Genomic DNA, 26,703 nt, shown 5'->3' on the forward strand with positions numbered 1-26,703 from the left:
TTACATACTTTAGTTCATTTAGTCTTTAAATATCCTTGTGAAGGATATAAGTTATTATTAGTATTCTGGGGATGTGGAAACAGATAAAACATCAAGTAACTTGCCCAGGTATGCAGAGCTTGAAGAAAGTGAGGTTAGATTTCAAACCCATGCTTCAGAGTTCATACTCTTAATCATTATGCTAGAAAACCTCTAATGAGCCTGGGCTCTGGGCAGACTGAATCTCCAGAAGGCCCATCACTGTCTCTTATTCCCACTGAACTGGTTAGTAATAGCCATAGTTGTTGTTTTGGTTGGATAGTGCTTTGCTGACTTCCAGGCTTAGATAAGAGCATTTCCGCATTGAGACCCAAAGCTTTTCTTGAGAGGATACGTAAAACGTACCTGCTCACGTTTATCATCTTTGGTGTAGCCAAAGTGGTCCACCAAGACCTTGGAGACACGATCAGGAACTCGACCATTAACCCAGTACAAAGCCTTGTTGACACTGTCTGGGAAAAATCCTTCTTTCCCAAAAAGAGCTTCGAGTGTTGGTTCAAAACCTTTTCCTTCCAAACCAATCTGAAAGAGAAAATCAGGCAAGAAACACCATCAGGTTTCTCTGTTGTCTGTCCATCTCCTATTCCCCTATTTATGCTCAATTTATTAAACAAGTACTTGGTGAATGCTACTGGGCAGGAGTTGACCTGAACACTCCTTAGGAGTTGTCTTATTTAAATCTCACTGGAATCTTGCAAGGCAAAACCTATTATGTGCTTGTTTTCTGGAAGAGGCAGCTAAGGTTCAGAGGAGATACATAGTTAAACTGAAGATTCTGGTTTGGGGGTGAATTTGGGGTTTGAACCCTTGGATTTAGGGTGTAAGGGCTTCTCTGAGACATCACACTTCCATTCATATAAGGAGCTGTGCTTCACATGGCCCCTAGTGGGGAGGCAAGAAGAAGAGGGGGAAAGGAAAGAAGTGATGGTATCACTGCCTGATGATTCTTGTTCTTCCTGTAGCTGGCTCACGGCTCCCTTGACTTGACTATTTATGATGTAGACCAGAATTGGCTAGATAAACATAAGACTCTGCTTCAGGCCCACACATACCTCAAAGAGGTCAGTTGAAGCAAATCCAAAGACTTTGAGGGTCGTTTTCAGCATGCTTTCTTTAGGAAGGTAATTGTTTGGATCAAATATAATATTTCCTTCCATCTTGGCTGAGACCGGGTCAAGTGATGGAAGAGAAATCGATTTGGAAAACTGATAGTTGCGGGAAAATTTCTTGAAATCCATGACAGTTGGAAGCTGAGATTTTTTCAGAGCTTCTTCCACTAAGCTTTTCAAGCTAGACAAAAAGAAGGAGAGTATTTTGAGCTGACACACATCATGTTACTCTCTCACCCCCAAGTCAATGTGGATTTCCAATCACTACCAAACTCTTTGGGTTTTATTTGCCCCAAAAGCTTGGCTCAGATCTGCTGCACTTTCACACAGATGTTGGTTCCAGAAGAAAGAACAGCCTGTAAAGGGCAGGCAGCAGCTAAATCAGAACTGAGATTTGGAATTTCAGCCCCTTGTGGCAGATGCAGGAAAATGACTTCACTTACTCCCGGACGTACAAATCTTCTGAGTTTAAGATGTTGGCGATGTGGGAAGCCACAAAGTTCTTCACTTGCTCATTCTGTTCCCGAGGGAGAAGTTGGGTGATTCTGCTAATATCCGACTGGGAAGGACTCCCCATCAGCATGAGATAGGCAGCCAGCCGCTTATCCCCTGGAGAGGAGTCATCGAGGAAAGTCTGAAGAAGGACTTCCCGGACCTGTAGCCCAAAGGCAAGACTGTCATCACTGTCAGAACATGGAACATGTCTGGCAAACATGCCTGATCTTATTTTGCAAGTGGAATTTCTCTTTATGAATTCTTCAGATGCTGTTACTGAACCTTCTTCACCCAGAGCAAACAGCTCAAGGAAAGGTTCTCAGAAGACACCTATCAAATGCATGTTGAGGGAATTCCCCTGGTGGTCCAGTGGTTAAGACTTTGCCTTGCAATGTAGGGGGTGTGGGTTCAATCCCTGGTTGGGCAGCTAAGGTTCCCAAATGCCTTGTGGCCAAAAAACCAAAACATAAAACAGAAGCAATATTGTAACAAATTCAATAAAGACTTTAAAAATAGTCCACATCAAAAAGAATCTTAAAAAAATGCATGCTGAATTCAATTGCATTAAAATACACAAGTTATGGCCAAGTTATGACTTGTTGGAGATCTGCCACTAACTGAAGATAAAGATGTTTTAACATAAATTATTTCAATATGAGGATAAGTGAGAAGGAATCATGAGAACTTAATGCTAATAAGTAAGTCAGGTTGTCTGCAAAGCTGTGGAGTCACCGTCACCACCTTTGGGGGCCAGTTTGACTCTCTTAGTCTAGGCAAATTGGGGGAAAAAAATCAGACAGGTTTTCCCAGGATGGGAGTGATGGTCAGTCTGGTGAGAGGACAGCAGGTAGTGAAAAAAAATCATATTTTGCCTACTGAAGCAGCAGGAAGGTCAACTATTTTTCTCATGTCCACATACGGCTAGGCAGTCAATTGTTGTTTAATTGGTAAGTCATGTCTGACTCTCTTGTAACTCCATTGACTGTACCTCGCCAGGCTCCTCTGTCCATGGGATTTTCCAGAGAAGAATAGTGCAGTGGGTTGTCATTTCCTTTTCCAGGGATCTTTCCCACCCAGGGATCAAAGTGTCTCCTGCATTGGCAGGAGTATTCTTTAGCACTGAGCCATCTGTAAGCCCCAGGCAGTCAATAGGTATATTGAAAGTTGCAATTAAAGAGCAGTAGAATAAAGTCAGTAGAATGATGAGACTTAGAATCTCATTCCAAATCTTTGTCAATCTGAATCAACTCATCATTTTCAGCCCTCTTCTGTGGACCTTACCTCGTCACTAAGCTCCATTTTCCGCAGGGCCTGGATGGCAGCCTTCTGGATCACCAGGGATGACTGTTCACTTCTGATACATTTCAGGACTGAAGACCTGAGTTTTGGGGTTAGTTGCTCCATGGTTTTACCAATATTTCCTATGACCTGCATTGAAAATAAACAAAAGAGAATCAGGGCACAGAAGGTGCAGTGAGGGGCAGAGAGAAAAAGTGCATCTGAAATGATGCCTATTATAGAAAACAAACAAGCAAAAAACTGAAAATACCCTCAGAATCAGGTAGGTGAGATCTTCGTTCCCAGTGCAGTCATTGCCAATCTGTTCTGACAGGTAATCAGCAATTTCCAGCAGGTCCTGTGTCCATGTAGGGTTTGTCTTATGATAGCTACAGAAGAAGAGTTAGGATTTAGCAAGCATAGCCAGGTTTATCTTAAAATATACACTGATGTTTGCTGATTTCTTATTTCAAGTCATTACTCTCAAAATTGACCAGGAGACAAACGAAAGGGTAAGCACCAGAATTTGCAAGTGGAGGGAGGGTACAAAAGGAATACTAACACGTGGGGTCATTCTTTGCTCCTACGAGGAGAACCAGTGGAAAACTCACTTGTTGATCATGTGACTCAGAGCATAAAACGTGAGCCGGCTCTGCTGCACTCTTGCGGTGTTAAAGACCTCCCGCAGCCGCTCGGCTGAGGGATCTGGGATCAGGGCCACCAGGTAGGTCACGGCATCTATCAGAAGCGGGTTGGCTCTCTCATTTTTCAGCCACTGGAGGATGTGAGTGTAGCACTGGGGCTGTCCGCACTGAATCAAGGCTTGTAAAGTGATGGGGCTGAGAAGAAAAGGGCAGAGAAAGAAAGATCACCTTCTAGGCAGCTAAAACCTCCTTGGCCCACAGTGTTCCCTCTGTCAGGAATTCCCTTTTTCAATATCCAAATCCAACCATCTTCCAAAATCTAACTTAGATCCCTAGAGAACAGAGAAGCCTTCCCCATAAGTAGCAACCACTGGAGAAGCACCATGGAGCAAAATCTGAAGAAGGACGCCCTGGACTCAACACCCAGAGAGAACTGTTACCCTTTGGTCAGAAGATGGAACATGCCACAAAAACACTCGCCCAGTACCCAGTCCCTTCTCTGACCTTCAGAGCACTAAGACTGCACTGAGGTAAAGAGAAGTCATGGTATTATTTTGTTTGCTTGAGTTCTCTCTCTTCCAGCCTACAGGCTTCCAGAAAACAGACTCCTTTTCCTCTCACACTTCCCAGGGTACTCATTATAGAACTAGGGATTAAAGATACCCATCAAAATGTGGGAAAGATTTCCCTCCCATCTTAACACGTAAATATTTATCTACTTTGGATGCAATGTATGTGTGTGTGTTACCCATGGAACTCTAGACACCTTAGTTGACATTTCTCTATCGAGCAAACATTTACTGACTTACTCAATTGATTAAATGGGTTGGAATTTCAGTGATTCCTGAGATTCTCTGGCTGAGGTCTCAGCCAGCTCCCATGGGCTCATAAGCTATGAAGGTTTGAGCTGCGACTGCTTGAGAAATACCTGGACACCTCGATCAGCTTCGGCAAGAGGGAGGTGACCGCCTCACTGCTGAGGCCTCGCAGCTCGGTCACTAGTTTATGGAAGAGGTTGGCTCTCTGGGCATTCTGCTCAGAGACGTGCAGTTTCTGCAGCTCCTGGAGTGTCTTCACGATGGCCTCAGCATGCTTTGGAGGTGACGTGGACCTGGTGCTCTCAAAGGCAAGACCCACCGCCTCGGTGCCTGGAAGGAGGAACGTGTTAGAGGGATTCCAGCTTACCCCTGCATCTCAACCTCATCTTTCTTCTGGAAGCTGGAGATCTGGGAGGGGTCAGCAAGAGGTGGGTGGAGAAAAGAAGCCTCTCCTGTTCTTTTATTTTCCTCTTTTCTGTTCTGTACTTAGTGTCTGTTTTGTGTCTGGCTCTGCTGGGGGCCTGACTTCAGTGTTTCCCTAAGTCGCCACCCTCTCCTGTGATTAGCATGAATATTGTGCATACCTGCTGTTGTTTCAGTCGTGTCTGACTCTTTGCGACCCTGTAGACCATAGCCTGTCAGGTTCCCTTGTCCATGGGATTCTCCAGGCAAGAATACTGGAGTGGGTACCATGTCCTTCTCCAGGGGATCTTCCCAACTCAGGGATCAAACCTGAGTCTCTTACATCTCCTGCACTGGCAGCCGGGTTCTTTACCACGAGCACCACTTGGGAAGTCCAGCGTTAATATTATTCCTCAATTTAAATATAAGGGAACTAAGATCCAGAGGTGAGCCACTCACCATGTGCAAGACCTTTCTGGGTGTACGAGACAGATCTGGGATTGAATCCAGGCTTGTTAGACTTGTATGGGATTGAATGACCTTTTTGCCTAAAAGAACTGGTGAGGAGGTGCTGCTGACATGACAACAGCAGAGGCTAGACTCACTGGTGCTCACCCGTCCTGTCTTCCCACTGGATCTGATGGCAGTCTGTGTGTGTGTTGGGAGGGATGTTTTATGTTCCCTCCATCACCCTGCTCTCACCTCTGCCCAGGAGGTGGGTGAATCCGTGGTGCGGAGGAAGGAGTCCTGACTTAGATTAGACCTGGAGGCCCATTCTGTACTGCCTCTAACAGTCTGTGACTTTGAATACATCACTAAGCCTCTCTGTGTGTGTGCCTTTTCCTTCCGTAGAACGGGTGTAAAAGCTCATGCAGCTACCACCTGACATCACAGGTGGCTGAGAACGAGGCAGGGCCCACGACTCTTTGACATACAAGATAGAAGCAGGGCTGAGGTTGGACTAGAGGTTTCTGTAGTTCCCTTCAGCTCTAAAGACTGATTCCTGACCTTTCCCATTTGCCCTACCTTGCTCAGGCCCGGCTGTCCGATTTACCAACAGTGGACTTGGGAGGCCCGTTTCCTACTTCCAAAATCCAGGGAGCTTTGGGAGAACTCTCCCCTTTCCTTTATCCCAGTGCCACCTGACATTCTGAAATGAACAGGCTCTCTCAGTGGAATGGCCCACGGCCAGAAGCCCAGGGCCCAGGACTCTCATAGGGCCTAGCAAGGAGCTAAGCCAAGGTTGGTACCTCGTGGGCAAGTTTCCCAGCCCTGGCAACTATGTATACATCACATCTTACCTTCCTCAAAGAAGCGGCTGTTGATCTTAGGTGTGTCTTCAAGTTTCAAAGTCTGTGTGACTTGTGCCATCATCCCATATTTGTTCCTGGCAACACAGAAATCACAGCATGTCATGGATGGCCAGGCTCCCTGCAGCATTCTCTGTTCTTCATGTTGAATGTCTCCCCTATCTTCGCTCCTCCCCAAATCCTGCTCCCCTTTCAAACCATACTTATTTATATCCAGCTGTCCTTGAGCCCCTGTGAACGGCAACATCTCCTGGTCATGCTGGCTGTCCGTCCATCAGAAGGACACATGTACCTTACCCTCTCCACCGTTCCAGAGTGCCCAGAGGGAATGAACTAACACCAAACTCCAAAATTCTTTTGTTTTCTCCCATAGTTCAGTGCCAAGAATATAGATAGCAGTTACTCCATCAACACTAGCTGACTGACCAGTTTTCAAAATGGATATGTAAGTCTCTAGGCCAATTCCAAAATCTTTTGTAAAGCTTCTCTAACTCGAGCAGCCAGTAATGGTTCCAGTTTTTCCTGATCTCTAGCCCTTAAAGTCTGGATCTCAGAAACCTTTTGTTGGTTTTGAATTGTTCTTCATGTCTAAGTATTTCCTACCAAATGGCCTATTAGCTTGAGACAGGAGGACAGAAATATATTCTGCTTTGTACCTTTTCCCACCTCCTTCCAGGCACAGCATAGCTTGCAACAGGGCATGGAGAAGCATTCAGCTCCTAATGGCCCCATAAGTAAGGAAGCAGGGCTACAGCCAGGGACCTACTTGTAGGAGAAGGGCAGGAATAGATGCTGTTCATTGCAGATGGCTTCTGACACGTGCTTCCTCCTTGGGTCCAGGGTGTACCGGCAGGACTGGCTGCTGCCAATCAGTGTTGACAAGGGGCGGGTCTGTGAATGGGATCAGGGGAAAAGCATTTTCATCAGTCCCTGGGGCTTGAACCTGAGTCTTCTCCCATACGTATTTCCTTTCAGGGAAGAAAGTGGGGGAACAGGGGTTCTGTACCACTAGGTAAACTTAGCGAGAGAAGAGAGCTTCATACTGGACTTTTAGTCGAGATGAAAACCCAAAAGCAGAGTCTAGCTGTAGACTTCTTTTTATTTCACCCCAGGGGACTTCTGATCTGTACAAAGTATTTATAATCTGGAATCCAGCACATGGGGCTTCCTAGGTGGCACTAGTAGTAAAGAACCTGCTTGTCAATGAAGGAAACACAATGAAACATGCGTTTGATTGTTCCCTGGGTTGGGAAGATCCCCTGGAGAAGGGCATGGCAACCCACTCCAGTATTCTTGCCTGGAGAATCCCTTGGACAGAGGAGACTGGCAGGCTACAGTCCATGGGGTTGCAAAAAGTCGGACATGACTGAAGCTACTTGGCACGCATGCACGCATCTAACGTGACTCCCTGCCCTACCACACACGAACACTTCACCCCTGTTCCTACTGCTCCTTATATTTTCTCTGCCTAGAATTCTCTGGGATCCCTTCTAGCTCTAACGTTCCATAATGTTAATAATGAAGGGGCTGCTGCCAATGTGCATAGCAACGCTGATGTGAAACTTACCATGCCTCTAATCAAGGCGAGTGGGCTAACTCCCGTGCTAGTGGGCTGGAAGTGATCACACTTCTCCAGGTTTCTTTCAATAGATATTTCTGTTGCCACGTTTCCCTTCTTCGTTTTAACAGTAAAGTCTGTGGAGCAGTTTCCATACACGGTATCCTAGGGCAGCAGAAGATACAAGAAGTGTACTCAACACAGGGAACCATCTTTTGGTGCTCAGGGTAGGGCTGGGAAAGAAGCCTGTAAGAAATGGCAGGGGCAACATGGTTCTGGGAGAAAGCTTCATCCTCTTGGACAGAATGTGGGTGTGGTTGGTTCCTGGGCAGCCAGGGTGGATGTGAGAAAACCTCTTAAGGGTGGTCCTGGCTCTGAGGTACACCTCCCTGCCCTCCTAGAGCCCAGCCAACACTAGGTGCATATTCTGTGCTCTCGGAGCCTTTTCTCTGTTGCTCATTTATGGCATGCACTCCAGTCCGTTTTGTGTTGTATGTGTCCTGGTTCTCCCCCCAGATCCTGAGACCTCCCTGTGTAGGGGCTCCCGCGGGATGCAGCAGTGTCTGCTCCCCGTGGAGTGCAGCACAGAGCTCAGAACGTAGTAAGGGCTCAAACGTGTTCACGGAACTGAACTAAATTGAATGCATCCTCAGATCAGAACCTGGGATTCTTAAAATTTGCTGGCAAATAGATTCAATTATTTTCTGTGTTTAAAATGCACACAGGGGACTTCATTGGTGGTCCAGTGGTTAAGACTCTGCCTTCCAATGCAAGGGGCACAGGTTCAATCTCTGATCGGGGAACTAAGATCCCACATGTTGCAGAGTATGGCCAGAAATTACACACACACACACACACACACACACACATAAAGAGAAGCCTAACTGTGCTCTACCTTGTGGAAACATAACAAAATCAAACAGAGGATAGGGTGGTCAGGACTCCCCAGAAACCGCTATAAAATTAGACCCAACCTGCTCAGGCTGGGTGGGCTGGGCCTTCAGTGAGCCCAGAGGCCAGGGGAACTCTGAGCAACGTGCTTCACACCAATACAGGGCCTCTTGTGTAACCAGCCACGCAGCTGAGCCAACGATCCAGTTGACGTATAAGTGGAACCCGGCTCCACTATGTGAAGAGGAGTTCAAAGGACCACTATTATCAGCTTTCTAAATTCTCACCAGAAATAACACTTGCTTAGCCTCTTCCGTTTCTGGGGGAAGCAGGAGGGCAGAGATGATGCCCCTCTTGATGTTGAGGATGTGTTTAGGCTCTTCTTTCTCTGGGTAAAGTAGAACTTGCTTGCCTTCAGGAACAGCCAGCTTGAGGTCATACCTGGTGCAGAGACAGTATGGTCACTGAGTGTCCCTTCTCCACTGTGAGCCATAGGCTAGGTGGCTTTGCAGCCTCCTTTTTACTTATTTTCTTTTTACATCGTTTTTGATAAATATCAGCACATATACAAACATTTTCAAAGAAAGTATACAAGTATGTGTATGCTTCTGGTATTCTTTCATTTCTTTTCCTTTTTTTTTTGCTTGGCTTGGCTCACCCAGTCCTCTCTCTCCCCATATCAGTCTTTGCAGCCACGCTCCCGACAGAACACCCCACAGGGCCTTCTATTCATATCTCCACACTCATATGATCTTATACAGAAGTGTGGAAGTGAAAACACCTTCACAGAAAGAGTTTGTCATTGCTGGTTTTATCCAAATGGCATAGCATCATGCATACTTGTATTTATCTTGTTCTTCTCATTTAATTCTACTCCATGAAAATCCTTGAGTCATCTGGTAGCACTCTAACAGATTCTTTTTACAAAGCTGTATAACAGTCCATTCTATGGTTATATATTCTTTATTCAGATAGCCTCCTATTTGATGGCATTCACTTTTTCTCTTCCTGGATGTTTAAATTTTTTTTTTGCTCCACCAGCACCACTGATACAAACATTCTTATGCATCTATCTTCACATGTTACTACTTTTCTTTTTAGTTATGTCAAAGGCTCCAAGTATTTTTCATTATACTTATAATGTATAATTATAGTAGAAATTGACTAAAGGCACTCTTTTGCAGCAGCAATGCATGAGGGTATGCTTTTCCTCACAGGTTTGTCAGTAACAGGTGCTATTGCTGTTTTAAGTTTCTGTAGTCTTATGGGTATAAGTGGGTATAAGGTGATAAAGAACTTGTTGCATTAATTTCATCTCCTGACCACCAGCGAACTAGAGCTTCTTTCCATACATTTGTTGGACATTCCTTCACTTTCATATGATCTCAGGCTATGGCTAAAGCCTGGGTCAACCCTGATCTTAGGGATCTTTCTTTGGGGACTTCCCTAGGGGATTTCACAGAGCCTGGCACCACCTGCTCCAGTTGAGTCAGAAGAAAGAAAAAGAGATGAGGGATGCTTCCCACAGCCCTACATCCTCTCAGAAAATTCCACACACTGTGACACAGGTTCACAGGAAAGCCTCAAGGTGGCCAAAAGCAGGAGTTTCTTTTGTTTGGAGGAGGGTAAGGACAAAGAAGACTTCCCTGGTGGCTCAGATGGGAAAGAATCTGCCTGCAATGTGGGAGGCCCTGTTCTCTGGGTTGGGAAGATCCCCTGGAGAAGGGAAAGGCTACCCACTCCAGTATTCTTGCCTGGAGAATTCCATGGATAGAGGAGCCTGGTGGGCTACAGTCCGTGGGGTTGCAGGTTGAACATAACTGAGCAACTAACAGACAAGGACCAAAGAGCAACTCCTACTCCCTTCCATCACTGCATCCCCACTCCCTCCAATGCTTCTAAGTCTTGGATACAATAAAATGGGCTAGTAAGAGATAGAAGCACCGGGGCCTATTTTGGCTTCTGAGTCTAATGTTTAACAAATTGAAAGACAGGCAGGGAAGGAGTGTCCATTGTTACCAAATCAACAACCCCATGACTATCTGTATTTGCACACACTTAGGACGCTACAAGGACTTCCCTGATGGCTCAGATGGAAAAGAATCTGCCTGCAATGCAGGAGACACTGCAAACTGTGACCTGGAGATGAGGCAGGGGTGATGTTCAAAAAAATCTAACATCCAGCACACCGTGCATACTGATCAGTCAGAAGCGCTGCCAGCTGTAAGCAACAGGAGTGGTCTGGTCAGGGTGCGCTGGCAGGACGCTGGCCCTGGAGGGGGACCCGCTCAGGCCGCTCAGGCCGTGGCTCTCCCCGGACCCCTCGAAGCCAGTGTTCTCTGCTGAGCCGAGCCATGTTTGGTCACAGCAAGTCCTGCCCAGACCCTCTTCTTGTTTCATTCTTTAAACATGAATTCACTTGTTTAAACAAACCATCTCAGCTTTATCGTCTCAAGGAGTTTCAAAGTGTGAGATCTTTTAGAACCATATTTAAATGATAATTAGGGAAACTTCAGTAGGGGAGGGTAAAGACTACTTCCCTCTTTTTGATTGTTGTGAAAACCCATCTATTCCCTGCTCTATGGTGAATAGAGAGTACAAATACTTGTACTCACATATGTGCCCGACAATAAACACATGCTCATGTCCCCCTTGGACACACACACACACTCATGCAAAACACATGTCACGATGCCCGGAGCTCAGAAATTTGAATGTGCAGGCCCACGTCTTACTTGGACATGGCAGCGGCAAACTCCTCAGAGTTCTTGGTCTTCTTCAACAAGGCCTTGCCCTCAGGGTTGAGGTCATACACCTCTTTCAGGGTGCAGTGACTCGTCTTCAGGATGAAGTTGCAGAGTTGGGGGACCTCCAGCTCCACCTGAGAAGACAGGGTAACAGAACATTAAGACTCTCCACCAAGGATACAACACTCCTCCCCAGCTCAGGGCTTTCTGACCTTTCCCATGTTCCGTGGGGTACCATGTTTCTGAAGTTTTCCCCTTTGTATGCAAAGGATGTTAACTTTTTATTGGTTCTAAATGTACTCCCTTTAGTTATAAAGAGGTACAACTGGCTGGAAGAAGAGCAGCTGAGGAGTCAGGGTTTGGAAGAAAACCAAGGAGGCAGGAGGAGGGCTATCATTGGTTTCAACAGCAAATGTTTCCTTTCCTTAATGTAAGTAGAAAAACCAAGAATCCAAGACCATTTGTATCTATCAGGGCCTATTTCGAGCTTCACATATAGCTGGAGTTTAAATAGTTCCTTATGTGTTATCCAGCATGGTTTAAAGAACTTTCTGCAATGCTGGAGATGTTCTGTATTCTCACTATCCAATATAGGAGCCACTAGGTATGGGGCCAACTGGGCACTTGAAATACAGTTATTGTTACTAAGAAACTGAATTTTTACTTTTATTCAATTTATTTTTATTTATTTAAAACTTTTTATTTTATATTTGAATATAGCCGAGTAACAACTTTTATTCAATTTAAATAGTTGCATGGCTACCTTACCTGACAGCATAGATGCTGGTGCCCTAAAAATAAGAGGGTGGCCCAGTTTGACTTCTCTTTCCCACATGAACCCCAATAGTTGCCCTTAGATCTGTTCCACAGAACATGGATATGAATACAGTCTGTCTCAACAACTGGTAAAGTTTTATTTGAGAACAAACTGCATGTTTAAAATTTTCTGTTCTGTTTGTTTTTAGTAGTAGATATTATTTCAGTTAGATGATAAAAGCCACACTCCAGAATGCTTTCCTGGGATGCTCACCTACTGGACATCTCTTGAAATGTTAAATCTATTGGTCTGCAATCTTGACATTTTAGATCACATATTCTAATTACATCTTGGAAAGAAAAGTGAAAGTGACAGTGAAGTCGCTCAGTCATGTCCGACTCCTTGCGACTCCATGGACTGTAGCCTACCAGGCTTCTCCGTCCATGGGATTTTCCAGGCAAAAGTACCGGAGTGGATTGTCATTTTCTTCTCTAGGGGATCTTCTTGACCCAGGGATCGAACCCGGGTTTCCCGCATTGTAGAGACTTTACCCTCTGAACCACCAGGGAATGGAAGCTAATAGCAAGATAAACTTGGTAGGTAAAAATATTGTTTCTGTGGCAGACATCTTAAAAAAAGGTTTGTTTGTTTGTTTTTTTTTTGATGTGAACCATTTCTAAAGTTTTCATTGAATCTGTTGCAATATCGCTTCTGTTTTATGTTTTGGTTTTTTGACCTCGAGTCATGTGGGATCTTGGCCACCCCAAACAGGGATTGAATCCACAACTTCCTGCATTGGAAGGTGAAGCCTTAACCACGGGGCCACCAGGAAAGTCTCTGTAGCAGATAACTTCTCAGCAAAGAAGCTGACTTGCAAACTGAGGGCCAGTCCAGCACTTAGAGGTTATGACAGTCCTGGCACAAGCTGGGTTTGCTCAGCCCTGGGTTCCAGGGTCCTCCAGTGGCCTTTCCTCTCCCCTCATACCTTGCAGTTGATCCTGGTGGAGCTTCTTGAATCAGCAGTCCCAGGGACACCACTGGAACTCTCAGCCTCATAGTTATAGACATATTTCCTGAGGTGCTTGAATCGCGTTGCATCTTCTACAATGAGGAGAGATCTGTCAGCTACACGGCAGAAATAACTCGCCCAAGGATACTCAGTCCTGGGCACAGAGGGATAGCGGTACAGATAATGAAAAACTGTAATTAAACTCCAATTGTTTTCAATTAATTTTGCCTTATACTTAATTTTTCTTTATAGATTTAACTTCTCGGACAGTGCTGAGGCTAATATTTAAATTAACTGGTATTCCTTGAATATATAATCTGAAGCACAAGGCAGGGAGTGTCAAATAATGAGGCTCAGACAGTCTACAGGAAAGACTCCTTGGAAAATTAAGAGTTGACAGAATAAAGCAAAGATATCTCTCACTGCCTTTTCAGCATGAAAATACTCTAATTCTGTGGCTCTCTTTAGATTCTACCAAATATCTGAGGCAAAGTTCACTAAGCGTCAAGGGTATCTGGCTGACTTAAGAAACCCCCAAGAAGGAATTTCTGGAGGTTTTCGCTGTGCTTGAAAGAAATTTCCTGAACAATTTGAGAGAGGAACCTCTAGGTCCCGAATCCAGATGCAGTGATGCCAGACGCCCACGAGATGGCAGTGCTGCCCCATCAGAGGTTAGCATCCCGCTCTCTCCATAGAACACAGGGTACCACTGCAAGGCCGACTCCTTTGACCCCGAGGGGTCAGGTAAATACAAATCCCAGGGTGAGCATCTGGATTTCTGCACAAAGGTTAAAGTCAGCATTTCTTCACCCTCTTGTGCTTCAGATTAATGATTAGTCCCTGACAAACAGTCTCTTTCAAGTACCCGTGGACCAACAGGTCCCTTCCCCACACTACCCCCAGGCTGAACGTTTGGGACAGAGGGGAAGGGCGGGTAAAAGAGCTGAGGTCCCCTCACGGGGGCAGAGGCTCCAGGAACTGGCTTCTGGGGTCAGAACAGTGTACACCAATCACAGCATCAGGGTGTTTCAGTGATCCGAGGTGCAGAGGGAGGGGTCGGGGATGGGGTGGGACACCCTTCCCAGCTCAGGGGGAAATGCCTTACTTGGACAGCTGGGGCTGACATTTTCCAGCACTTCATCTCCTGTAACAAAGGGAGAAAGACAACTGTAGGTTTTCGCTTTCTTCCAGCTGGGTCCCAGGGTCCGACCAGGAGGGCCACTGCATTATCCTCTAGCCGGGAAGAAGGCTTTGAAGAATCCTCCGTCCCTCCTATCACCTCCCCCACCCCCACCCTGATCTAGAGGCGCCCCCCGCAGCTGGTCCTGTGCCCCTGTCCTTCCGTCCTCGGGCTGCCCTCCCTCTGTCCCAGGACCAAGCTGCCCCAGCTACCACCCCGGCCCTGGCTTCAGGCCCCTGGTCCCCCACCCCCAGCCCCGCACGCCGGCGGCCGGGTGGCCTCACTCACTGGCCTGGGCGCTGGCGGCATCCAGGAGCACCAGCAGCAGCAGCAGCAGCAGCGCGGGCCTCGGGGCGCCCATGGCCACCCTGGGCGGTGTCTCCCTCCCGCCTGCTGTCTGGGCCTGGCCTCCGGGCTGCTCGCTGGCTCCGGGGGACGGGCGCCCACAGGCAGCCCCGCACCCACACCTGCACCTTCAGTGGGAATGGACGGCCAGCGCCCGGGGCCCTATTTATACGAGGCCCGAGGCCGCCCGCCCAGAGCTGCAGCTGAAGGAGCACCGGGCAAATTGCAAAAGGTCCAAAGGGCAGCGTCCGGGGCCTGTTTGCTTTTCCGCACCAGGCCCGGCTCTGAGCCCTGAGGAGGGGCCGGCGAGGGGGCTCAGCCCAGACTCCTCCAGGGCCACTGGGGCCTGGCCTCTCACCTGGCCTGTCCTCGGGGGTCTCAGGGCCCGAGGAGCCTGCCCTGACCCAGGTAGAAGACCGAGCACAGGATGAAGCCTGCTCCTGCTCCCGGCAGGGGCTCTGTAGCCGCTGGATGGCTAGTCCTTCCCAGCGTCTAGGTGGAGGCGTCCCCCCCCCCACACACACACACCCCACCACGTCCTTCCTACCTTGGTGGACTTTGAGGTTGCCGTTGGAAAAGACCCTGATGCTGGGAGGGATTGGGGGCAGGAGGAGAAGGGGACGACAGAGGATGAGATGGCTGGATGGCATCACCGACTGGATGGACATGAGTTTGAGTAAACTCCGGGAGTTGGTGATGGACAGGGAGGCCTGGTGTGCTGCAGTCCATGGGGTCGCAAAGAGTCGGACACGACTGAGCGACTTAACTGAACTGAGAAGCCTCTAACCCAGATCAGCACCCAAGGCTCTGGGTCACCTGCCCTGGACTCAGTCCATCTGGAGGAAGCAGAGAGAGAAGGAAAGGAGAGAGGTGTCAGATGGACTGACCCCCTCTCGACCTGAGGGACCACATTTCTGTCAAAGCAGAAATCCAGGAGCTGGAATCTTGTAGAAGCCCCAGTGAGGAGGGGCCTTTGGAAAAGGCCAGCTTCCTCCTTCTCCCCTGCCCATCCCAAAGGCCCAATTTCTTCTTGGGAAGTTGAGGGGAGGAAGCTTTTCTCTACATGAACTGCCTTTGGGTTTCCTTAGGAACAGGGGAGGCCAGTGAGGAGAAGTAGAGTAGTGGGTAGACACAGCATATTTCTCCTAACACATCCCAGAAACTTCTCCGTGAATCTGTCCCTTCCTCTCTAGGTCCTGTCCATTTCCCACAGGAAACTTTCACCAAGGCTCTTCTTATACTCTTCCTTGCCCTGCCATAGGCAATCAGGCACAGCATGAGTATTTCAGCACTGATGTCTTGGGCTTCCCAGGTAGCTCAGCGGTAAATAATCTGCCTACCAATGCAGGAGACAAGGGTTTGATCCCTGGGTCAGGAAGATGCTGTGGAGGGAAAAATGGCAACGCACTACAGCCTTCTTGCCTGGGAAATCTCACAGACAGAGGAGCCTGGCAGGCTACAGTTCATGGGATTGCAAAGAGGTGGACACAAAGGAGTGAGCCCACACACTCACACGCTGATGTCTTCCTGACCCAGAAACGATCATAAAGGGCGATGGCTGGGGTGGTTTTGTGATGGGATGGATGAATGTCTGAGACTGGCCGTGTCTACAAGGCACTGCAATCTGACCGGGGAGACAAGCTGCGTAGACAGGAGACAGCTGGTGAGCAATGCAGGCAGGCTGCAAGCAATGCTCAAGGATGTAGAACTGCTGGAGGAGAGCCGAGGGAGGAGGTGGGGGTGGGCAGCAAGCAATGAGGTGAGACTACAGACCGAAGGGGACGCGGGGCACCTGAGGCACAAGTCCGTGTATGTTGTTACAATCTGCTATTTACGAGATGCATCCAGATGCAACCAGTCACATGTGAAGTCATTTAAATTTTCTGACAGTTCCAGAAGAGTCATGTTCTGAAACAGTTCAGTTCAGTCACTAAGTTGTGTCCAACTCTTTGCGACCTCATGGACTGCAGCATGCCAGGCTTCCCTGTCCTTTACCATCTCCCGGAGTTTGCTAACTCATGTCCATTGAGTTGGTGATGTCATCCAACATCTCATTCTGTGTCAACTTTCTGCCTTCAGTCTTTCCCAGCATCAGGGTCTTTTCCAATGAGCCAACTCTTTGCATCAGGTGGCCATAGTATTGGAGCTTCAGCGTCAGTCCTTCCAATGAATATTCTTGGAAGGGTTGATTTCCTTTAGGGTTGACTGGTTTGATCTTGCAGTCCAAGGGACTCTCAAGAGTCTTCTCCAGCCCCACAGTTCTGAAATAGTGTATATAGACCTCCATTTCCTCAGAGGACAGTTGAAGGTTTGTCTTGTTCCTGGAACCTGGGCCTTCACATCTCTCCTCATTCATGTTCCTTAGCTAGGAACTCTCTATGAGCAGCTAAAATCCCTTCAGTGATTAGCTGCTTTGTATTCAAGGTATATTCGTATTGTTAAAAGTGGATATTACAAAGCCTTCAACTCAAGACTGGTCATACCTATACCACTGAGTTGTACAAGATCTGGACAAAAAAAAAACTGGCCCCAAGTCCCATTTCTCTGAGTATTTTATTTGAACTATTTTATGTGGAGTGTCGCTCCACAGGAGGAGCTGCTGTCAGTATTTCAGGAAATGGTCCTGCTCCCATACATTTTTACTTTAAGGAGAATGGGCAAACATATGTAGGTACAAAGAAACCAAAAGGAGATGGTTAACTTCAGTTTATGAACACAAGTCCAGGCTTTCTCTGCTGGATGACAAACGAAGCCACTGTCTTATAGTATGTCAGTGGAAAACATTAATAAGTCTTGGAGATTAATGTACAGCATTATGAATGTAGTTAATAGTACTGCTTTGCATATTTTCAATTTGCTAAGAGAATAGATGGGACTTCCCAAGTGGCTCCCCAGGTGGTAAAGAACCCTCCTGCCAGTGCAGGAGACATAAGAGATGCACGTTCAATCCCTGGGTTGGGAAGATCCTCTGGAGGAAGGCAGGACAATCCACTCCAGTATTCTTGCCTGGAAAATCCCATAGACAGAGGACCCTGGAGGGCTACATTCCTTAGGGTCACAAAGAGTTGGACATGACTGAAGTGACTTAGCACATAAAAGAGTAGATTATAAAAGGATCACAAGAAAAGAAAAAAATTTTTGGTAACGGAGTATAGTGTTGGAGGTTGACTTATTGTGATCCTTTTGCAATGTGTATAAACATTGGATTATTCTATTAGAAAAGGCAGAGAACATAATTTTTTTGATTTGAGACTCAAAAATGAATCTGCCGACTTGGATACAGGAAAACCCTGTGGGTTGTTTCTATACCCTGAGTTGACTGTCACTATCTCTAAAGGAGAAACCCTAAGACTTGGAAGCATTGGGCTCAGCTTCTGTTTCTTTCCCGGATTTTCTCTGTAAAGTCACCCCAGTGCTGGGCTTCAGCCAGCAGTGCTCACGCTCTGACAGGGTCAGGGACACAAGCATGACAGAGGGAGTGTTGATTGTTGAGTTGATTTGGGTACACTCACAGAAATACTGTAAGGATTAGTATGAAGACTTTTCTTAAATTACTAAATCCACTTAGACCTTGTGTAAAACACTATTTCACTTTTTAAACATTATTTGTTTATTTATTTTTGGCTGTGCTGGGTCTTCATTGCTGTGCAGGCTTTTCTTTAGTTGCATGGGTGGGGACTGTTCTCTAGTTGCAGGGCTTCTCGTTGCAGTGGCTTCTCTTGCTGCAAAGCACAGGCTTCAGCAGCTATAGCATGTAGGTTCAGTAGTTGTGGCTCATTGACTCTACAGCACAGGCTCAATAGTTGTGGTGCATGGGCTTAGGTGCTCCATGGCATGTGGGATCATCCTGGACTAGGGATCAAACCTCTGTCTCCTGCATTGGCAGGCAGATTCTTTACCACTGAGCCACCAGGGAAGCCCGTAAAACACTTTTAAAATACAGCGTTATCTGTGACCATAGCTATCACTCTTCATCTCTTTCCCTTTAAGTAGAACATTTCTCAGTTTGCTCTCCTAAACACACTTGAAGTTTCAAAGGACAGCAAGCTGTTTTCACAGACATCAAATGGTGTCAGGAGTCAGGTAATCTTCTAGTATAATCTATTCACTGAATGGAGAAAATCCGGGTCCTGAGAGGTCAGTTGATGTAAAGGAAAGCTGTGTGTGTGTTAGATTCAGGAAGACCTGGGATTGAGTCCTATCTTGGTTTCTTGTGGGGTTTGTAACCTTGGCTAAGTGACTTGACTTTCCCAAGTCTCTGTTTAGCCATCCCTAGAACAGGATTAAAAATATACACCTCCCTCAGAGGAATCTTTGCAAGAATTAAGTGAAACAATTATGTAAATGATTGCATTGATAGCAGGATGTCCCACAAAGAAGACAATATATGGTAAATTATCATTTAATATGTGTGTGCATTGGAGTGGAAGTATATTTGGAGGGTACCTACTGAGCTAGCTAACCACAACAGATATAGAGACAGAAATAAATAGAATAAAAATAGGAAATCAGGCTAAGGAGAGAAAGCAGAAACAAAACAGGGCATCCTTGAGGGCAGCGTGCAGCAGAGATAGAGCATCTGTTGGCCACTGATGATTCCTAACTTTGCTGGGGATCTGAAATCACTGTCTTTTCTGGAGAGAATGGAGGCCTTTCTACAGCAAGCAGACTACTGAGTGACTAGAGTAGGCACAGATTCTGAAGTTGTGGAGATTGTTCTCAGCTGGTACGTATGATTTATCAGTTTGTGAAGGCAAAGTCCCATTGGGTGAACCATTGGTCTGAGTATCATAGAGCTCAGGGTCCCCATTAGAAAGCCATCTGATGAGTGGAATTTCAAGGAATTAGATAATGCTGAATATCCCAGTTAGAGTCTTCAGAAACGAAACTATGCATTCTGTTTATCTGCAGGTGACCAGAAGGGTCCTGGTCAAGTTCAGGGACCTATAGGAACTATTCAAGGCCCTTCAGCAGCCCACTATCCTGAGTTCAACATAGTTTATATACTGAAATGTGTTCAATACATATTTGCTGAAAACAAATGAAAGAATTTATGACATTCAGTTTTACCTCTGTTGCTTCCAGGACATTCAGGGACAATGACCATGATGTTAAATATATCTTTTCAGGAACATAAACCAAGGAAATACAATCTGATACAAATTATTCCCAGCTATACTGTTCAAATAACTCTTCTGGCAAATAGGGACCAGAATTGACAATGATTAATTGGCCCATTTCTTTTCTGCCTATGACAGCATTATAATTGCTAAATGATGCCCAGGAGCTGAAAGTAAACTTCAAGAATTATAGATGGAGGGATTTCCCTGGTGGTCCAGTGGTTAAGAATCTGTCTGCCAATGCAGGGGAAATGAGATCAATCCCTGGTCTGGGAAGATCCCATATGCCACAGGGCAACTACTGAACCCACATGCTACACCTACTGAAGGTCAAAACCCTAAAATTTATGCTCTGCAACAAGAAGCTGCAGTAATGAGAGATGAGTGCACCACAATACAGAGTAGCCCCTGCTCATCACACCTAGAGAAAGCCCACACAGAAATGAAGACTCAGTGCAACCAAAAATAAAAAATAAATAGATAAATTGAAGAAAAAGAATTGTAGATGGGGCTGTTCCCAGTATGGTCTGTGCATGCTGATAACAGAGTGCAGACACACATATATACAAACACATACAGAAATGATAAATGTCAAGGAAATAAAAAGCAGTGCTAAATGATATAAATGAAAGATGGTGGGAAGGTCCAGCCTCAATCAGATGAAGACATGACTGCTGAATGATTCACTTCTGGTGAAGAAGCAAAAAGAAGCCTTCCTACTCAGTTATTTTGCTATCCAAGAGATAAGGTCAGATTGTGGAGCAGCAGTGCTTACTGAGGAGAAAAGTCCGAAGTCGGCATGGTTCAGTATGAGGTCAGGTTGTATGGGTGTGTAGCTATCCCTTCCATGACCATGCAGATCTCAGTCCTCCACCCTGCCAGCGCAGCTCCAGCCCCACCTACTTCCAGGAGCCTTTCTCTGGCTCCCATCGTTAGACCCTCCTGGCTTCTGACTCTGGTCTTGCAAGGGTGAGTTTCTTTATAGGGCAACAGTTCCTCAAGGGCCTCCATATAGACATCCTGTTGCCCTGAATCTATATTTGTCTATGGTGATATTATTTAATTTTTTATGTGTTTGCATATTATCTTGCCAACTGGAGATAAGCTTGGAGGACAAGGACTGTGTGTTGCTTTCACCTTTGTATTCCTCTTCCCTCTCCCTTGCCAGCACCTCACAGAGGGCCAGGCAGGTAGCAGTGAAGAGTAAACCTTGTGACTGTTAAGTGAGATGGTCCTTGTGAGACAGGTCTTTTTTTTTTCCTTCCATACCTACAACTCAATTTTACTCTTGGGTGCTGATGCATATGCTTATATGTTAATTTATTGGGTTGGCCAAAAAGTTCATTTGGATTTTTCCATCAGAAACCCAAACAAACTTTTTGAGCAACCCAACAGAATGAGTGGTGGATCTGAATCAGCGTAAGATAGGCAGGATCTCGGAGCTGGGATCATGGGACAGTCTCAGACTGAGTATGGTCCCTCACCTGTGAGAGTCGTGAGTCAACACGATTAGGTGACCTTTTAAACTCATCACAGCTCTGACTACTTGATTCTGTGAACACTTTGGAACTTAAAGAAAACAACCTACAAATTATCCTGGGTTTCGACCTCACTGTGATGAGGAACTGGGGCTGAGGATTTGGAATCACTGAGCAGGATGCATTTCCAGGAGACCTGAACTCATACTGTGCAAGAAATATAACCCTTCATCTGTTTTAAACAGATTTCCAAATAAGGAGAGGTCCTGTCCTCCTTGGGGTAGTGGGGACTCTTAGGAGGTCCTTCCTCATGTATAATTTTAGGCTTCATCCTTGCCTTGCATTTTTTTTTTTTTAAATTTTGACTACTTTGGGTCTTCATTGCAGTGCATGGGCTTTTCTCGTTGTGGTGTTTGGGTTCCGTAGTTGCAGTGCATGGGCTTAGTTGCTTGGCAGCATGTGGGATCTTAGTTCCAAAACCAGGGATCAAACTGATATCTCCTGCACTGGAAGGCAGATTCTTAACCACTGGACCACCAGGGAAGTCGCTTGTCTTCTTTAGATATACCATAGATTTTCCTTTGAAAGACTTTTGCTAGCTTTGGTCAGCGGCTCTTTACTGATTTTATTTTTTTTTAAGTTTTGTGTTCTCACAAGACCAAGGTTTATAACACGCTACCCTCAAAGAGCTGACCAGCACTAATGATAAAGAAAGGGCTGGCTAGCTAAACAAATCCCACCAGCCCCACCCACACAACTGCAGGTTCTCTTCAAGTATTCAGGGAGCCTCTGAGCACTTCTGAGAGCTTACAGGTGAGAAGGGCCTGAATGCACATCACAGCTAATAAAAAGAAAGAAAAAGCTAAAGAGCCCAGTCTACACAGCAAGGCTGCAGTGGTCCAATGTGGGTCTCTGAGGTCCCGGAGGAGGTGGGACTTGAGTAGATTTTGGATTTGGGTACCTCAATTGGGGGGTACCACTAAAAGTGCAATGGCCAGAAGTTGAGTCTCTGATGTGACTGACAGTCTGTAACCCAGCCAGCCAGCTGAGTTCATGGAGAAGGCTGGGGAAAAGTGGGATGCGGATCAGGATGGAACACAGGGCACTGTGCCCGGGACACAGACAGCTGGCTGGCTAATTCAATCTTTGATTTAACTGTGAGTTACTGTCTAAATGGAACACTATATATTAGTCATTAAAATGGTACTTATGGCATTAAATGGGGCTTCCTTGGTGGCTCAGATGGTAAAGAATCTCCCTGTAATGCAGGAGACCCTGGTTTGATCCCTGGATCAGGAAGATCCCCTGGAGAAAAGAATGGCTACCCACTCCAAAGTTCCTGCCTGGAGAATGCCATGGACAGAGGAGCCTGGTGGGCTTTGGTCCATGAGATTGCAAAGAGTCAGACATGATTGAGTCACTTTCACCTCTAGCTAGTGTTAACGCAATGATTATATTGAACTGGATTCTCCTTGTCCAAAGCTGTGAAGGGAAATGGAGGAAGAGGGATTCCTAGAGTGTAAAGACACAGAATATATTAGAGGGTGACTCCAGACAATATTCTTACTCTATAGATAGAGAAACTGAGGCCTTGACAGCCTGAGGTTCTTTTTTGTTTTTCTTTTGTTTTTTTCCAGACAAGGGCAAAGATAGGGTAAGAACTTGGGTCTCCTAATTTATAATTTAGAATATTCATTATTCTCTAATTGCACTAAATCTATGCTGACTACATAAAATTGCTTGAAGACACTTTATGAAAATGAATCTTCAGTCTCAGTGTATTTTGTTGTAATCTATTGCTCATTAAAAGTGAAAAACTTAATTAATATTTTTGTGGGTTTGTATTCAGAATAAATGTTGCTATGTAACAAACTACACAGAATCACAGAAATTTAGGGTTTCACAGGGCTATTACAGTCATTGCATCCAACTCATCTCCCAACATGGGTATCTCATCAAACTCAAAATACCTGGGAGCCCATTAGCAAGTTGCCTAAAAATGCTCTAGTTAGCATAGCAATTAAAATTCCCTTAAAGGGACACTCCCCCAGCCTGTTTATCTGCAGAGGACCAGCTGGATCCTATGTATGGATAGCAATGCCTGTGGTTGTATCTCAGATCTCTTCTATTTCTGGCCTCTGCCCAGGTGAGACCATCCATCACTGGGAAAACTGAGAAAGGTGCCCATTTGGGGATGGAGGTTTCTCTGATACAGTCTTTATCTGCATTTTGATGTTAAGAGCAAATAACTATCAGATTGGCTGATATTATTTTCATCTGTACCTCCTTTGCTGTCTATTAGCTTAGAGGGAGGAGTCAGGCCATTCCCAGAACCCAATCTGCTTTGGTGTTTTGTTATTCAAAACAGAAAGTGGGTAGACACATGTGCTGTTTCGTATCTGGGATTCTTTGCCTTTCTTTTTTTTAATGGTGGCACTTAGATTTTAATAGTTATTTTAATTTAAAAAATAATGGCCACCTTAAGCTATTTAGAGATCTAACTTGGAAAAGAATTTTTCTAATCAGCTTTATTGAGGTAAGATTCATACCATAAAATACACCCATTTCAAGTGTATAATTCAATGTTTCTTAGTGTAATTGGAGAATTGTACAACCATTACCTCAACAGGTTTTCAGAAAAAAATTTTAATACCCCTAAAAGAAATCTTGTGCCAGTTAGCCAGCAACCCCCTAAACTCCCCATTCCTTCAGCCCTGTGCGTGTGTACTAAGTTGCTTCAGGCATGTCTGACTCTTTGTGACCCTATGGACCAGAGCCAGTCAGGCTCCTCTGTCCAGCCACAAACTGCCTATGTTAGACATTTTGTACAAATGGGGTCATAAATATATTGTTTTTGTGACAGATTTCTTTTACTTAGCATAATATTTTCAAGGGTCATCCATGTTGTAACATCATTCCTTTTTATTGCCAAATAATATTCCATTGTTTGGATTTACCACAGTTTATCTATTCATCAGTTGATGGACGTTTATGTTGCTTCTACTTAGTGGCTACTATGAATAACGCTGCTATGAATATTTGTGTACAAGTTTTTGGGTGGACATACGTTTTCATTTCTCCTAAGAATATGAACAACAACACTTGTTGATTACAGCCATTGGGTGTGAACTGGTATCTCATTGTGATTTTCATTGGTATTTCCATGAGGGCTAGGATATTGAGCATAATTTTTGTGTTCTCACTGGCAATTTGTATATCTTCTTTGGAGAAACATTTATTCAAACCCTCTGGATTTCAAACTTTTTTTTTATTACTAAGTTGTAAGAGTTCTTTGGGGCTTCCCAGGTGGCTCAGTGGTAAAGAATATGCCTGCCAATGCAAGAGATGTGGGTTCAACCCCTGGGTCAGAAAGATACTCTAGAGAAGGAAATGGCAACCCACTCCAGTATTCTTGCCTGAGAAATCCCATGGACAGAGGAACCAGTGACCTACAGTCCATGGGATCACAAAAGAGCCGGACATGACTCAGTGACTAAACAACAAAACAAGAGTTCTTTACATGTGATAGACACAAGACCTTTATTAGACATAGGATTTGCAAATATTTTCTCTCATTTTGTGGACTGTCTTTTCACTTTCATGGTGTCCTTTGAAGTACATTTTTAATTTTGGTAACGTCTGCTTTGTTTGTTTTTGTTACTTGTTCTCTTGGTGTCTCACTTAAAAATGATGTCTAAAACAAGGTCAAGAAAATCTACTCCTATATTTTCTTCAAGGAGGTTTATAGTATTAGGTATTATATTTATGTGTGCAATCCATTTAGAATTAAATTTTGTACACAGAGGTCACCTTTCAAGCCTTGCTTTTGGAAATGTCTGAGTTCTGTGAGCTTGCACATGACTCTGCATAACCTCTCCTGCCTCCCTGCTGATAGGGTGTGGCGTGTTCCCGAGGAGAATGACATCAGGCCTCTTGCTCAATGCGCAGGGTCAGCCCCTTATCAGGTGCTGCTCCTCCCTGGTGCTTTCCAGGCAGTGACCAGTGACCAAGAGTCACAGTCTCTGAGGGGACAGGCCCTGAGCCCTTGTCTTCTCAGAAGGAAAAAAAGATGTTTTTGGTCTCTGAAGCTGAACTTCCAAGCTCCTTTTCAAGTCCATGAGGATCTCTGATAACCATGCTTCCTTTTTCCTTCCAACAGTATCCAATAGTTAGAGAAATGAGGCGTTTCTGTACCCAAGACAGCTCAACATGTTCTACAAGAAAATATACAAAACTAGAGACAAATAAGCAAATTAAATGAAGTGACATCAAACACATCAGAACGATTGCTTGGGGGGTAAAGGGGAGGAGAGCAGGAGTTGTAGGTGGGAATGGGGAGTTAGGATGGGAAATAAATAAACCAAGACAATAAGACAAGGACCCCTGCAGACCAATAACTATGTCAGAGACTGGGAGGGGGAACAGTCATGTCTCCTCCTGAGTGATAACAGAACAACACTCCTAACTACAAATGTTAAAAAAATATAGTATTTCTCAAGTACCCAAAATGTACTAATCACTGTGAGAGTTAACTTTCATATATCATGAAAGTGTTAGTCGCTCAGTTGTGTCTGACTCTTGGTGACCCCATGGACTGTAGCACGCCAAGCTCCTCTGTCCATGGGATTCTCCAGGCAAGAATATTGGAGTGGGAAGCCATTCCCTTCTCCAGGGGACCTTGCTGACTCAGGGACTGAACCCAGGTCTCCTGCATTGCAGGCTATGTGAGCCATCAGGAAAGTCACAAATTTCACAGTCTTCCTTATGCACGGTCTTCCTCATGATCCCTAGAAGAGGCAACAATGGATGTATAAAAGGATCAAATGAACACCAAGGTTCATCTCAATTCATCTGGGCACATATACTCAAGTGGCCATTTATCTGGGGGAAATAAGCTACTGTCTTATCAATAAGAGCTGCGATTGCATCTTGCTTTCAGTTTTGCTAAAGGCTTTGGTGTCAATTATTTCTTTTTTCTAATAACCTTTTGACCTGTGTTTTTTTTTTTTTGGCTGTGCTGCCCAGCATACATGACCTTAGTTCCCCAACCAGGGATCGAACCTGTGCCTCTTGCAGAGGCAGCACAGAGTCTTAACCACTGTGCTGCCATGAAATTTCTAACCCTTTGAGTTTTATGTTAGATATTACAGGTGAGGCTCTGGAGGCTCCCTGGAGTTAAATGAGTTTCTGGGCGCACCTGGCATGTCACTAGCTGAGAGAGAACTCAAGATTAGGTGTTCTGACTTCACATCCCCAGGAATTCATACTTATTTCACCATCCTGCATCTTAATGAGAGAATTAGGGAATCCAGGACTTTTAATGGAATGTGGTAGAGGAATAAGGCACAGGGGTTCTGAGCCTCAACTGGCTCCCAGGGTGGTGCTCAGAGAGACAGCATTAAAATACGGGAGCAATCCACTGCTGCAGGAGGAGAGGGGGTTTGGTGGTACTTCTGAGGGGCCACCTTTGATAACATCCAGCTTTCTACTGAAACACACTTAGGCGAGAAGCAACGATGTGCT

The 26,703-nt window shown here is 45.4% G+C and overlaps 1 protein-coding gene across 1 annotated transcript in view; it reads right to left on the reverse strand.

The window, feature by feature from the left end:
• The window catches only part of APOB (apolipoprotein B), a 43,210-nt gene extending 28,612 nt beyond the window's left edge, over positions 1-14,598 (reverse strand). Inside the window, exons 1-15 of the mRNA XM_065927223.1 lie at positions 14,526-14,598; positions 14,163-14,201; positions 13,034-13,149; positions 11,280-11,425; positions 8,832-8,985; positions 7,663-7,818; positions 6,862-6,986; positions 6,087-6,172; positions 4,494-4,713; positions 3,533-3,760; positions 3,193-3,310; positions 2,925-3,071; positions 1,592-1,803; positions 1,092-1,329; positions 385-561 (exon numbers count right to left, since the gene is read on the reverse strand). Of these exons, the coding sequence (XP_065783295.1) occupies positions 385-561; positions 1,092-1,329; positions 1,592-1,803; positions 2,925-3,071; positions 3,193-3,310; positions 3,533-3,760; positions 4,494-4,713; positions 6,087-6,172; positions 6,862-6,986; positions 7,663-7,818; positions 8,832-8,985; positions 11,280-11,425; positions 13,034-13,149; positions 14,163-14,201; positions 14,526-14,598 (2,235 nt within the window). The remainder of the gene's footprint in view (positions 1-384; positions 562-1,091; positions 1,330-1,591; positions 1,804-2,924; positions 3,072-3,192; positions 3,311-3,532; positions 3,761-4,493; positions 4,714-6,086; positions 6,173-6,861; positions 6,987-7,662; positions 7,819-8,831; positions 8,986-11,279; positions 11,426-13,033; positions 13,150-14,162; positions 14,202-14,525) is intronic.
• Between the last annotated feature and the right edge of the window lie 12,105 nt (positions 14,599-26,703).

Source organism: Muntiacus reevesi, chromosome 3 (assembly GCF_963930625.1).
Source record: "Muntiacus reevesi chromosome 3, mMunRee1.1, whole genome shotgun sequence".
NCBI classification, from domain to species: domain Eukaryota; kingdom Metazoa; phylum Chordata; class Mammalia; order Artiodactyla; family Cervidae; genus Muntiacus; species Muntiacus reevesi.